This window comes from Eretmochelys imbricata, chromosome 4 (genome assembly GCF_965152235.1).
Source record: "Eretmochelys imbricata isolate rEreImb1 chromosome 4, rEreImb1.hap1, whole genome shotgun sequence".
NCBI classification, from domain to species: Eukaryota; Metazoa; Chordata; order Testudines; family Cheloniidae; genus Eretmochelys; species Eretmochelys imbricata.
In genome coordinates, this window is record NC_135575.1 from 141,390,945 (window position 1) to 141,404,399 (window position 13,455).

The 13,455-nt window shown below is 42.9% G+C and overlaps 1 protein-coding gene across 4 annotated transcripts in view; it reads left to right on the plus strand.

The window, feature by feature from the left end:
- Window positions 1-13,455, plus strand: part of EXOC6B (exocyst complex component 6B) — a 449,711-nt gene that overhangs the window by 242,990 nt on the left and 193,266 nt on the right. For all 4 annotated transcript variants that reach the window (XM_077816057.1, XM_077816058.1, XM_077816060.1 and 1 more), the window contains 5 exons: window positions 4,374-4,457; window positions 4,614-4,660; window positions 7,092-7,212; window positions 9,343-9,414; window positions 10,020-10,117. In XM_077816057.1, coding sequence (XP_077672183.1) covers window positions 4,374-4,457; window positions 4,614-4,660; window positions 7,092-7,212; window positions 9,343-9,414; window positions 10,020-10,117 — 422 coding nt within the window. The remainder of the gene's footprint in view (window positions 1-4,373; window positions 4,458-4,613; window positions 4,661-7,091; window positions 7,213-9,342; window positions 9,415-10,019; window positions 10,118-13,455) is intronic.

The following is a 13,455-nucleotide window of genomic DNA, read 5'->3' on the forward strand; positions in this document are numbered from 1 at the left end:
AATTAGCGTATCGTAATTTGTACGTGTCACGGGCCTCAAACTTTTTTACAGCACAAACACCCATTGTAAGGCAGTTAAACATCATTATGCCACTAATAGAGATTGCAGAAATTGAGCCATAGAAAAGTTAAATGACATGCGTAAAATGACGGGGCAAATCATTGGTGGAGTTGGGACAAGAAGCTTGGTTTCAATACTGTCATCCCACTCACTAGGAGGTCAGAGGAAATGGATAGCAACAATAGCCTGACAAATGTCTGTGTGTTTATGATAGGTTTCAGAGTAACAGCCGTGTTAGTCTGTCTTTGCAAAAAGAAAAGGAGTACTTGTGGCACCTTAGAGACTAACCAATTTATTTGAGCATGAGCTTTCGTGAGCTTATGATGCAAGTCTGGGAGCTAAGAAGTGTGAAGATTTTTAACCCCTTCGGTAGGGGCACCATTTGCAGCTCCTAAGAAGGAGGCTAGTCCTATTAAATCCCCAGATGGCACCTTTCTAAAGGAAAATTCCATTGTAAAAAAAAAAATTGCTCAATTTTACATTGAGTTTTGGAGTTTCTCTGCCTTAGTTTCTTTCCACCTGCAAGTATGAAGCTGATGTTTCTAACGCTGATGACATAACAAACAGCAGTCGTCAAATGGGGAGTCTACCTGCGGAGAAATGGCTTCCATCCTCACAGAGGAGCTAGATTGAGGTGGAAGGGGAGGTCTGAGGCCTGTGGTTGCAGGAAGGAGCTGAGTGTTAAAGAGTGTCTCTCTAAAAGTTCTAAAAGAAGCTGTCAACTAGATGCAGGCAGAAGTCACTTGGTGAAATTCTCTGGCCTGTATTATGCAAAAGGTCAGACACTAGATGATGATAATGGTGCCCTCTGGCTTTGAAGTCTGTGAATCCCTGACTTGCAATCCTATTATCCCACACCAGCTGATAAAATGAAGGGAGAGCATGAGGGGACAGATGGCAGTAATGTCAGAAGACAGAGAGGATGGGACATGGGGAAAGACTATTCCTAAACAGCTTCTGGCTCATAAATGCCTCTCTTTAAAATGTCAAACTTGTTGTTGACTTAAAACCAATTTCAGCCCTGGTACAAAGTGGAACAACTTGATTGACTTCAGGGGATTTGCCCTAGCTTAAGCCAGGTCTGAGTTAGTTTATACCAAGTCTTAGTTTGTCTTTTGACCTTCACTAAGGACAAAGGTATTGCATATGTTCTAACAAATAGAGAACCAATGTTACAAACCTGAAAACCCTGTGTTCCAGGATCTACGTCAGCGGTGGACAAACTTTTTGGCCTGAGGGCCACATCGGGATTGTGAAACTGTATGAAGGGCCGGGTGGGGAAGGCTGTGCCTCCCCAAACAGTCTGGCCCCCGTCCTCTATCTATCCCCTCCCACTTCCTGCCCCGTGACTGCCCCCCTCAAGTCCCCAACCCATCGAACCCCCCCGCTCCTTGTCTCCTAACCGCCCCCTCCTGGGAACCCCACCCCAACTGCCCCCTCCGGATCCCACCCCCTATCCAATCCCCCCTGCTCCCTGTCCCCTGACGGCCCTGCCCCATCCAACTGTGCCCTGTCCCCTGACTACCCCCCAGAACCCTCTGCCCATTATCCAGCCCCCCTGCTCCCCGCCCTCTTACCATGCCGCTCAGAGCGGCAGGAGCTCGTAGCCCTGCTGCCCGACCGGAGCCAGCTACGCTGCCCAGCAGGAGCGGTGGGCCAGAGCGTGGGCAGCGCAGTGAGCAGAGGCTGCGGGGGAGTGGGGACAACAGGGGAGGGGCCGGGGGCTAGACTCCCCAGCTGGGAGCTCAAGGGCTGGACAAGATGGTCCCGCGGGCCATAGTTTGCCCACCTCTGATATAGGTACACAGAGCATATGGGTGACGATATCTGGAGAGGCCTCACAATGAAATCAACGTGGCTACATTTTACCTAACCTGCTGGAGCTCCATAATCTACACACAAAGGAGGGGAGCGTGTGTGACTGCACTGCTGGAAATATTAACGGCAGAAATTTCCTGAGAACCTTTTAATAAAGGGGCTGTTAACTCAAACTCTGTTTGTACAATAATATGGGGAGGAGGTTTATGTGTGGGAAGTATAGAAACAATTGTTTGGCTTTTTAATTCACTTTCTCCATTTAAACAAAAAAGACCCAAGTCTCTGGTTGTGCGTGGAGCAGACTAAAAATACTTAGGAGGAGTTGTTCTTATTTGTTTTGTACAGTATTTGAAAAAAATGTTTGGTCTTTAAAGTGCAAATAGAGACGCTGTCCCTGCCCTAAGGATTTTGTAATCCAATTTCAGATGTGAAAAAGTAAGAGGGTGAAAAGAACAGGAGGACTTGTGGCACCTTAAAAACTAACACATTTATTAGAGCATAAGCTTTTGTGGGCTACAGCTCACTTCATCGGATGCATAGAATGGAACATATATATATGTATACACACACAGACAGATAAGTTGGAAGATGCCATACAAACTGTGAGAGACTAATTAGTTAAGATGAGCTATTATCAGTAGGAGGAAAAAAAAAACTTTTGTCGTGATAATCAAGATGGCCCATTTAGACAGTTGACAAGAAGGTGTGAGGATACTTAAGGAAATAGATTCAATATGTGTAATGACCCAGCCACTCCCAGTCTCTATACAAATCCAAGTTAATGGTATCTAGTTTGCATATTAATTCAAGCTCAGCAGTTTCTGCTTGGAGTCCGTTTCTGAAGCTTTTCTGTTGCAAAATTGCCACCCTTAAATATTTTACTGAGTGGCCGGAGAGGTTGAAGTGTTCTCCTACCGGTTTTTGAATGTTATGATTCCTGATGTCAGATTTGTGTCCATTTATTCTTTTTCATAGAGACTGTCCGGTTTGGCCAATGTACATGGCAGAGGGGCATTGCTGGCACATGATGGAATATATCACATTGGTAGATGTGCAGGTGAATGAGCCCCTAATGGCGTGGCTAATGTGATTAGGTCTTACGATGGTGTCACTTGAATAAATATGTGGACAGAATTGTCATCGGGCTTTGTTGCAAGGATAGGTTCCTGGGTTAGTGTTTTTTGTTGTGTGGTTGCTGGTGAGTATTTGCTTCAGGTTGGGGGGCTGTCTGTAAGCGAGGGCTGGTCTGTCTCCCAAGATCTGTGAGAGTGAGGGATCATTTTTCAGGATAGGTTGTAACTCTTTGATGATGCGCTGGAGAGGTTTTAGTTGGGGGCTGAAGGTGATGGCTAGTGGCTTTCTGTTATTTTCTTTGTTGGGCCTGTCCTGTAGTAGGTGACTTCTGGGTACTCTTCTGGCTCTGTCAGTCTGTTTTTTCACTTCAGCATTTTAGTATTTTAGTTTTAAGAATGCTTGATAGAGATCTTGTACGTGTTTGTCTCTGTCTGAGGGATTGGAGCAAAGGCGGTTGTATCTTAAAGCTTGGCTGTAGACAATGGATCGTGTGGTGTGTCCTGGTTGGAAGCTGGAGGCATGTTGGTAAGTATAACAGTCAGTAGGTAAGAGGGTGGGAAGGGAAGGATGGTAACAGAATAAGGTAGGAATGCTAAGGGATAAAACAAGAAGGTGCTGCAGTAGCCACATAACCTGGGCAGAATTTGGATGTCTTGATGCCTCAATAAGGGGGATTCTGAGGATGCTCAGAAGTTTTTTTTTTTTTTTGTGCTGACTGGATGGCCACCCTCCTGGATGTGGACAAGATGAAGCAGTCACCAAATGATAAAAAAAATAGAAACTCCTCAAGTTCCCTTGTGAGGGGGAAACCACTCACCATGTGTAGCTTAACTGAGGTAGCTTCCTTTGTGTCAGGTGGGAGAGGCCTGTCTGTATAGAACTGTAGGACCAGAGCTCTAGTCCTAGATTTTTAGGTCTGGGTTTTACTGAGGGTGCTCAACTATAATGGTGGTAAGGGACATGTAAGTGTCTAAAGGAATTTCTGTAACCTTTTTCCAGCATTGTTTATTCCTTCTCACAAAAGGTTTGCTTGTTCTCTCTTGAAATGATTTCATTTTCCACTATGCCTAGGTTTTTTTGACGTGTGCTAAATCTGCTAGAACTGTGGTTTGCACTGTGGTACAGTAAGTGTGCTATGCAGACGTGGATGCTCACAGAAATGCTGCACAGTAGTGTTGGAAGAGTGCGTGTCTGTGAACATAGCAGGCTTCTTCAGAAATACTTGTGCCAAAATAGTTACCTGTATAACTATCCAGAACAAATTGGTATTTGGGTCAAGCTTTTTAAAGGAATGTTGACACTGATGTCAGAAAAAAATGGTGTAAATCAACTTTTAACATGTAAAAGCAGCAGTTGTATGTGGAGGTGATTGGGGTTAACTCTAAGGCCAGGAACTTGACTTCATTTGATCTGTTTTTCAGGGTGCCAGAGAAACCTTTGAGAACTACTACAGGAAACAGAGAAGAAAACAGGCTAGACTGGTGCTTCAGCCCCCCTCAAATATGGTATGACTGTCTAATAGCTTTAGTGATCAAAGAGACTTCGCCTAATAAAGGAGCAGCACATTATCTCTGCACATATTGTTCTATGTGTGTGGTCTCTTGTTCCCAGTTGTACTGCCCTTCTTCGTTTTAAACTTTGTTCCCTTTTCTTTGTTGCAGCACGAAACTTTAGACGGCTACAGGAAGTATTTTAATCAAATTGTAGGGTAGGTATTCTTTTTATATACACATTCTCGAAATATGTGTGTGCTGTGTTATTGAATAGCACACACAAAAAAAGGAAATGTTGATCTTTCTGACAATTCTTTTTAGGAGCCAAAACAGGAAAAGTGTGGTTTGTGCTTCCTAAACATTTAAGAGGAGAGTCATATTTTACTGCACCCATAAACCGTGCTGTGTCACTAGTGCAGGCTTTCTAAAGACTGAACAGTTATTGTGCACTGCTTGCAAATTTCACAGTGAGTTCAAGAGAGTAAACATGTTTTGTGCACGGTGTATGTCAACTTGCTGCTATAATGAGATGAATAGGCCAATCTGATTGAATTATGCAGATGTTGTAATCCTCTTGATTATAGTTCTTTGATATCCCACTCCTTGCCTCGCTCAGGAAAGGATGTTTGCTGGTGTGATCATTCAGCCTCTATTCCTGTGGCTTAAAAAATGAGTTAGTTACTGCTGCAAACTACAGTCTAGCAACAGTCTTCCAAAAAATGGCCCGAATTTGAGTGAAGAGAAGATAAGGCTGCTGCCCCTGAAAAGATGGGATACGCTGGAGAAATGTAATCAACCAGGGTTGAATGTAAATCACAGCATGCATTTATATCCATCTGAGCAGCAAACATTAGTAAAATGTACACTGATAGCATCCTGACACTGATTTGTAATACCTTAATGGGCTTCCTCCACTGAGCAGATATTTTTATACAATCTAGGGTTTCTGTCTTGAGCTTTTTTAATGGCTTGCACGTCACTTATTACTCCTTGTTCTGATTTGGCAAAAATATTTGGTAACTAGAGATTGGAGTGGATTGATTGCACTCTAGAGGGATAATTCAAATTAGGGGGGAAACCTAGTGATATAGTAATGTGGCTAGGAGTTATGCCTCCATATTAATAATAAAAAAAGATACTTTGTATCTGTAGATTTCCTTTCATTTTAGGATTTCAAAGTGTTGTTGTAAGACTGTCCTTATTTTAGCCATGAACAATACTTTATGGTGGTTATGAACAGATAAACGGGGATTTATAATGAAGATATTAATTAATTAATCTAGCAACATGAATAATGCAATGTGTTTAGACCATCTGGGGTCCGATCCTGCAAGGTGCTGTGCACTTTAGCCTCAGTCAAAAAAAGTACTAAAACATGCTTAATTTTAAGGACATGAATAGTCCTGTTGACATCAGCGGCTGATGGACAGCGTGCCTGGAGCAGTTGGAACAGGTTAAAGCTGAAGATGCTAGCTTTGCTTCTGGTTTAAATATATGGACTCTTCTGTGTGACTTGTTTAGGGAATCCATTTCTTGGGAACAATGCCCCTGTCTTCTGTCATGGAGCCAGAATAATTGTCTTATAAAAAATATGAAATTCTAAATTGACTAAGCAATGCCTAAGGGGAACGTAAGTCTACATACATGTGAAAAGTATAAACACCAGAGAAGAAGAAATATTTGAGGTGAAACACTGAGGTAATAAAAAATGAAGGAAAAACTAACATGAGCTAAAAGTCAGGAAAACTTCCTGACAATGTGAGATCTCTTATCTTCTCAAGGGACTGGGTGGAGACCTCCATGCTTTCAGCTTTTAAAAGCAGACTGGACAAGACATTTAATAAATGTGCTATAGAGCACAGTCCTAGATGGGCCAAGAGATAGGGCTGGGTGATGTAACAGGTCACTTCTAGGTCTAACACTTATGCTTCTGTGATTAAAAATTCCTACAATTGGAAATATCCCATGTACTGAAATACCTGATTCTTATTCCATATGCTGATACCCAGTTTACTTTATTTAGCACTGCTTTAAAAAAAAAACCTGTCATTTCTGAGGCAGGGAAGTTGGCACAGACTTGAAAGCCAGAGACTAAACAAATGCATGGATTGAGTTTATAAATGCAGGAAAATGAGCAAGAAGGCAAGTCGCTGCTGATTAGTTCCCTCCACTCCCATAATCCTGCTGTCCTTCCCTTTCCTTTCATGCGGAACAGGGCATCTTCCCAAAGACTCTTTCCTCCACTGCAGCATAACTGATCACAAGGCAGCCATTGGTCAGTAGGAAAGATTATAGGAAGTGTTTGCCCTCTGACAACTCTGTTGTGGGGTGTGTTGGATTTTGGTGACATTATTTTAAACCTGTCTCCTTGACACATACTTTAAATTTGATGTTTACCAGTTTACTTGCTGCTAGCAACAAATTAAAGCTTAGTTTCAAAACGTCAGTGGGGTTTTATAGCTGTCTATCGCCTGGTGTTTATTTCTGTGCACGTAGACAGAATTGGGCAGCAGATTGCTTTTCTTGTGGGGGCGGGGTGGATGAGAGTTTTGTTAGTTTTGCGTGTGTCAGTTGCATGTGTTTGTAAAACCATGTTGATGTCATAGGGACTCTACCGTCTGACAGCTGTGCCTTCTCCTTTGTTAGCTTTTTTGTAGTTGAAGATCACATCTTACATACGACCCAGGGCTTGGTCAATAGAGCCTATATTGATGAACTGTGGGAAATGGCTCTGTCAAAAACTATTGCCGCGCTAAGAACACATTCAGTAAGTAAAAGCAACAGATTCATTATCTTTGCAGCAACAGGTAAACAATCTGAGTCTTTAGGGGTTAGATTTTTATTTTGGTGTTTCTTGCCTGTGTTCTTTTTTTTAAAAAAAAATATATACTGCTTATATACCTATATACTGATAAGGCTTTATTCAGCTCTCATGGCTCTGGATAGTCCAGATCATCCTGCACTGCGCTCTCCTCTGTTTGGGGGGCTGAAAATAGTAAATACTGGCTCTCGCTTCCATTTCTCCATTATTTGGTCGACCATTTTTGGAATGCACCAGTAGGGGGAGTTTACTTGTTCTCTGTCATTGGAGTAATGTGATTTGTATGGAGTAATGTATTCTAAACTGAAACATGGACATTTTGGTATTCCATTGAAGTAAATGCCAGTGAAAGACACACCATAGGGTTAAATATCATACATTTTAATGACAAATAAGTAGATTTTCTTCCCTATGTTACAATGTCTTGGATGAGTAAAACTGAAAGTATTTTTTAAAAATTATTTTCACCACTTAGGTGAACACAAACGATGTTACAAAATGGTGGTTTGGTTTTGCCAATGTAGATGGGACTAATTCATGTTATAAACGTGTTAAGGGAACCCATGCTACAAACCTGGTGTTCAGATATACCCAAATAGTTGAGCATCTGCAGATGTTTCCCATGTGTCTCTCTGGTTTTCCATAGTGTGGCAGCTCTGTTGACTGGAGATACACTTTGCTGGCTGACTCCATTTGTGCCATAAGGAAGGGGATATGTAGAGAGAAAAATAGACCCAAACATTTCTATCATAAAGCTGTACTCTTTTAATCAGGGGTTTCTGGTGGCGCAGTGTAAACCATGAGAGCAAAACAAATTAAAACACTTCAATTTTTTAAAATTTCAATAACTTTACTAACATGACAAGTGTTGCCCAATTTAATGTATGAAGTGTCTGATAGGAATAGTTTTTACAACAATCATGCAGTTTTACATAGTCGTTCAGCATTTATATTACAGTCATCATCAAATTATCTTGGCACCAAACACTTATTTTGGTGACAGCATAACGACCCAGCATGTCCATCCTATATTATCATTCATCTCTGATTTGGTGGGAGGCTGTCGCATTAGTGAGCCTGTTACATCTCTGTCCTTTCGGCCAGGATTATGCTTGGATTTTCTTCTTTGATTTTGAGTGGGACACCTTTTATCATTTCTGAGAGTAGTAGGGAACTGTCTTTCTTTCTTACTTTGTTTTTTGGGCAGTGAATTGGGAAATGTTTCTTTGTCTGTCACATTGATTAACAGAGTCATTCCTCTTTGTTTCCAATGGACTTGAAATCTCTCAGTTTCTTTTTTCCAGTTTAGGATCACTGATTATATATTTGGTAAGAGTCTGTTTGAAATTTTGCATATTTCTCTTTAGTAGGGTTGTCTGCTAATATAAAGATTATGTGCAAAGAGGATGTATGACCTAATTTGTGATTTTGATCAGCTGTTCCCAGTAGGCTTGTGTATCTTTCTGACTAGAGTCTTGAGCTGTAGTAATTGTTTATATCATGGTATGAACGTTAATATTGCTGACACCTAGGCATGCAATGTGTTTTCCTCATGTTGCCAGAACCCTCTAGTTAAAAATGAAATCTTCTTAATATACAGAATTTGGGGTATTTTCTGTTTTACAAGACCTGGTTAACGTTAGACACAATGTAATTAACAATTTTATTCAACAATAGATAACACTCAGTGTCTTTGATCTGTCAGTGCACTGCTTTTGCACCTTTTCCCTTCTCAATCTCCTGATAAATACAGTAACTTCTTGGTACTTTTATAGACATCTTGCTGGGGTATCTTCACAGCAACTGAAATCCTTGTGTGTCTTGTAGAGCTTTTGATTGCACCATGTTCTGGAATGGGATAATGTTTCAGTATTTCTGTATTCTGTGACAGTGTATCATGATATGACTGATCACGCTCTATAATAAAAGGCTATTAAAAGCCTACCAATAATAAAGGCTGAATCAAGTGTCTATATATTATTACACAAAATGAAGGATTACAGAAGAGTATGTATAGATGTTTTTTCTATTTGTAGCAATTAAAACTTTTTTTCAATTTCCCCCCCCTTTTTTTAGTCTTACTGTTCTGACCCAAATCTGGTATTAGACTTGAAGAACCTCATAGTTCTGTTTGCAGATACACTCCAGGTATGTGACTGTCAGACACTAATGTACATCTCGTTAAACATCTGTAGTGCTCGTGAAAGATGTCAGCCATTTAAACTGGCTGATGGGCACTGCTTCACCATGTCACTTCTGTTTCTTTATCTAGTGGTGTGTGAATTCAGGTGCCAGACTGATAGCCCTGGAGCCTGACACTCTGTTTGCACAGGGCAGTTAATCTGTGGGCAGTGGCCCACTCTGCCTTACCCACGTGATTGGTCCACCTGGACCCAAAGAGGCCACCTCTACGGTTCAAAGTAGGCCCTTGGCCTTTCTGCTGAGACTGCCTACGAGTGTGTTGAATGTGACAGGGCTTTTTGTGATGTCCACACCTGCCCCTTAGGAGCCAGACCTGTGAAAAAGAGAAGAACATACGATCATTACTGATCTAGTCTGGATTTGAACTGGCTGCCTGGAGTTTAGTACACAGGTACTAAATCCCTGAGCCATGCAGTCCTCACTTCAGATTAAATTTGATGAGTGTCATGGAAGTGTAGAATTTACTCCCCCTTTTTTTTTTGGGCGGGGGGGAGGAAATCCCAGTGTTAGCATTTCTTGCTGAATGTAGGTGCTTGCGTTTCTCAATGCAGGGGTATGGCTTCCCTGTAAACCAGCTGTTTGACATGCTACTGGAAATCAGAGACCAATATAGTGAGACTCTGCTAAAGAAATGGTCAGGAGTTTTCAGGTAAGAAACCTTTTATACATGGTGGTAAGACTTTACTTGGAGAGATATTTTATATACAGGCTAAAATGTTTTGTGTTTTTTTATTTAAAGGGACACTAACAGCATGCTTATGTCTAAAATTTGGCTTATGTTAAACTTGCTATAACTTGGTGCAGCCTATCCACCTTGGGAAAGGGAGTGGAAATACCAACATAGCTGCAAACAAAGCTGGGCAACCAACCTTGGCTAGAGGAGGGTTTGGAGCAGGGCACAGGCTGAGACTGGGGCTGGGGCATGGTACAGGCTGGAGCAGGAGCAGTCTGTCAGAACTACCAACTAGCAGGGAACATTCCCAACAAGGTAGTGATGTTGAGGAAACTGGAGTGGCTGCTTTCATTTAGAGCCTATATACCTGCCTTGGGGTCACCTGGTCAGATTTTTGCTTGTGGATCGACTGGGCCCTTAGGCCTCGCAGGTAATTTTCTCAAATGACTGATCAGGCTCGGAGATGACTCATCAGGCTCAGAACATTCATCACAGTACCTTCCTCCCTCCCTCCCTCCCAACCCCTAAAAAAGACGCCTACCTGGCATCCTCAGACCTGGTTTTTTGGGGTGTGACTGAGGGACTTCTCGAAGTAAGGCAGATGCATATATATTGTTGGCCAGCTCCCAGGAGCAATCAGCTGGACCATAACTCTCCCAATCAACAAGGTAAGTGAGATCCCCTCGATGAACTTAGGAGTCCAAGATCTTTACCAGTTACTCCTCATGTCCCTGGACTACATTGGATGGAGGGGCAATTGAATTCATCCAGGAAAGGTGTAGTCAATATGCTTTTTCAGCCAGGAGATGTGGAATACCAGTCGTATTTTCATCCTTTTGGGCAATTGGACTTCAAAGGCTACAGGTTTAATCTGCTGGATGACCCACAGTTGGCCAAGGTATCAGTAATCCACTTTTCGTGAAGTTTGGCTAGAACCAAAGTGCTGTGTGGAGAGCCATACTTCATCCCCAACTGTGATCATAGAATCATAGAATATCAGGGTTGGAAGGGACCCCTGAAGGTCATCTAGTCCAACCCCCTGCTCGAAGCAGGACCAATTCCCAGTTAAATCATCCCAGCCAGGGCTTTGTCAAGCCTGACCTTAAAAACTTCTAAGGAAGGAGATTCCACCACCTCCCTAGGCAACGCATTCCAGTGTTTCACCACCCTCTTAGTGAAAAAGTTTTTCCTAATATCCAATCTAAACCTCCCCCACTGCAACTTGAGGCCATTACTCCTCGTTCTGTCATCTGCTACCATTGAGAACAGTCTAGAGCCATCCTCTTTGGAACCCCCTTTCAGGTAGTTGAAAGCAGCTATCAAATCCCCCCTCATTCTTCTCTTCTGCAGGCTAAACAATCCCAGCTCCCTCAGCCTCTCCTCATAAGTCATGTGTTCTAGACCCCTAATCATTTTTGTTGCCCTTCGCTGGACTCTCTCCAATTTATCCACATCCTTCTTGTAGTGTGGGGCCCAAAACTGGACACAGTACTCCAGATGAGGCCTCACCAATGTCGAATAGAGGGGGACGATCACGTCCCTCGATCTGCTCGCTATGCCCCTACTTATACATCCCAAAATGCCATTGGCCTTCTTGGCAACAAGGGCACACTCCTGACTCATATCCAGCTTCTCGTCCACTGTCACCCCTAGGTCCTTTTCCGCAGAACTGCTGCCTAGCCATTCGGTCCCTAGTCTGTAGCGGTGCATTGGATTCTTCCGTCCTAAGTGCAGGACCCTGCACTTATCCTTATTGAACCTCATCAGATTTCTTTTGGCCCAATCCTCCAATTTGTCTAGGTCCTTCTGTATCCTATCCCTCCCCTCCAGCGTATCTACCACTCCTCCCAGTTTAGTATCGTCCGCAAATTTGCTGAGAGTGCAATCCACACCATCCTCCAGATCATTTATGAAGATATTGAACAAAACCGGCCCCAGGACCGACCCCTGGGGCACTCCACTTGACACCGGCTGCCAACTAGACATGGTTGAGTGATTGAGGGATTGCCTGCCTACAGAGGTCAGTGTAGTGTTCGTAATCCTTTTTGGCTGATTCTAGATGGGCTTTCAACTCCTCTTGGATACAGTGCAGGTGTTCAGCTAGGTTGGAGGCTGTGGGGCATGGATGGATAAAATTGTTGGTAGAAACCATAGTTGGTGTAAAAATGACTCTGGTGGGTTGATCTGTGGTCAGAGTTGTTGTACATGAATTCAGCAAAAGGAAGAAGCAAAACCCAGTCATCCTGGTGGTAACCGATAAAGCAATGGTGATATTGTTCAAGAATTTGGTTCACTCATTCCATTGGTCTGGGGGTGATAAGCCAAGGAGACATGCAGATCCACATGCAGGAGCTCAAACAACTCTCACCAGAAATGTGAAATGAACAGCAGTCTTTGATCAGATGTAAAGTTAGATGGTAGGCCGTGGAGTTTCAAGGTATGGTTGTAAAACCGTTGCGGTGTTACCTCTACAGTGCGAATTTGAAGGCATGGCACAAAAGGTGACTTTTTATAAGCAGGTCAACAATGACCAACACAGTCACGTGGCCCTGGGAATTGGGAAGATCAGTGATAAAATCCTTGGATATGGAAGACCAGGGTTGAGATGGAGTTGGCAGGGCAATTAGCACACCCAGGGGTTTGCCCCAGGGAGCCTTTGTTCTAGCACACACGTCACAGGAGTTGATGATGTAGGGCTCGATGAACAAATGCAGTTTTGGCCACAGAAATTTCAAGACACCAGCCTCATTATTTTCCAGTGACTGAAGTGGCCAATTGGGGTGAATCCTGACATAGCCAGAGTATTGCTAGGCATGGTTGATCTTCAGGGATATAAATCTAGTCTTTGTACAAGAGGATCCCATTGTTGACTGAGCATTTAGAGTCAGGAGCTAGGCCTGAATCAGTCAACATAAGTTCTGCCGCAAATGGATTGGAGGGATAAAAGGGACTTCACGAGAGACTGCAAGCTGTTGTCATTACTACATTGGCAAAATGGCAGGGTTTCAAGATAGTGGCAGGTTCTAGAGCCCCATCTCCTTTGTCCCAGTACTGCCTCATATGAAACCATGCATTGGGTTGATCATTCCTGGCACCCAGATGATAGGTCAAAGTGAAGTTGAACCAGGAAGAAAAAGAGGTGGGGAACCAGTGGATCTGGTGTTGATTGAGAGCTTCCAAAGTTCACAGGAATTCTAGATTCTTGTGATCATACATACCTGGACTGGGAAACATGCGTCCTCCAGATGATGGTGCCATTCTTCAAAAGTCAGCTGTTCTTTGTCACTGATCTCATAGTTTTGATCCATGGGCAT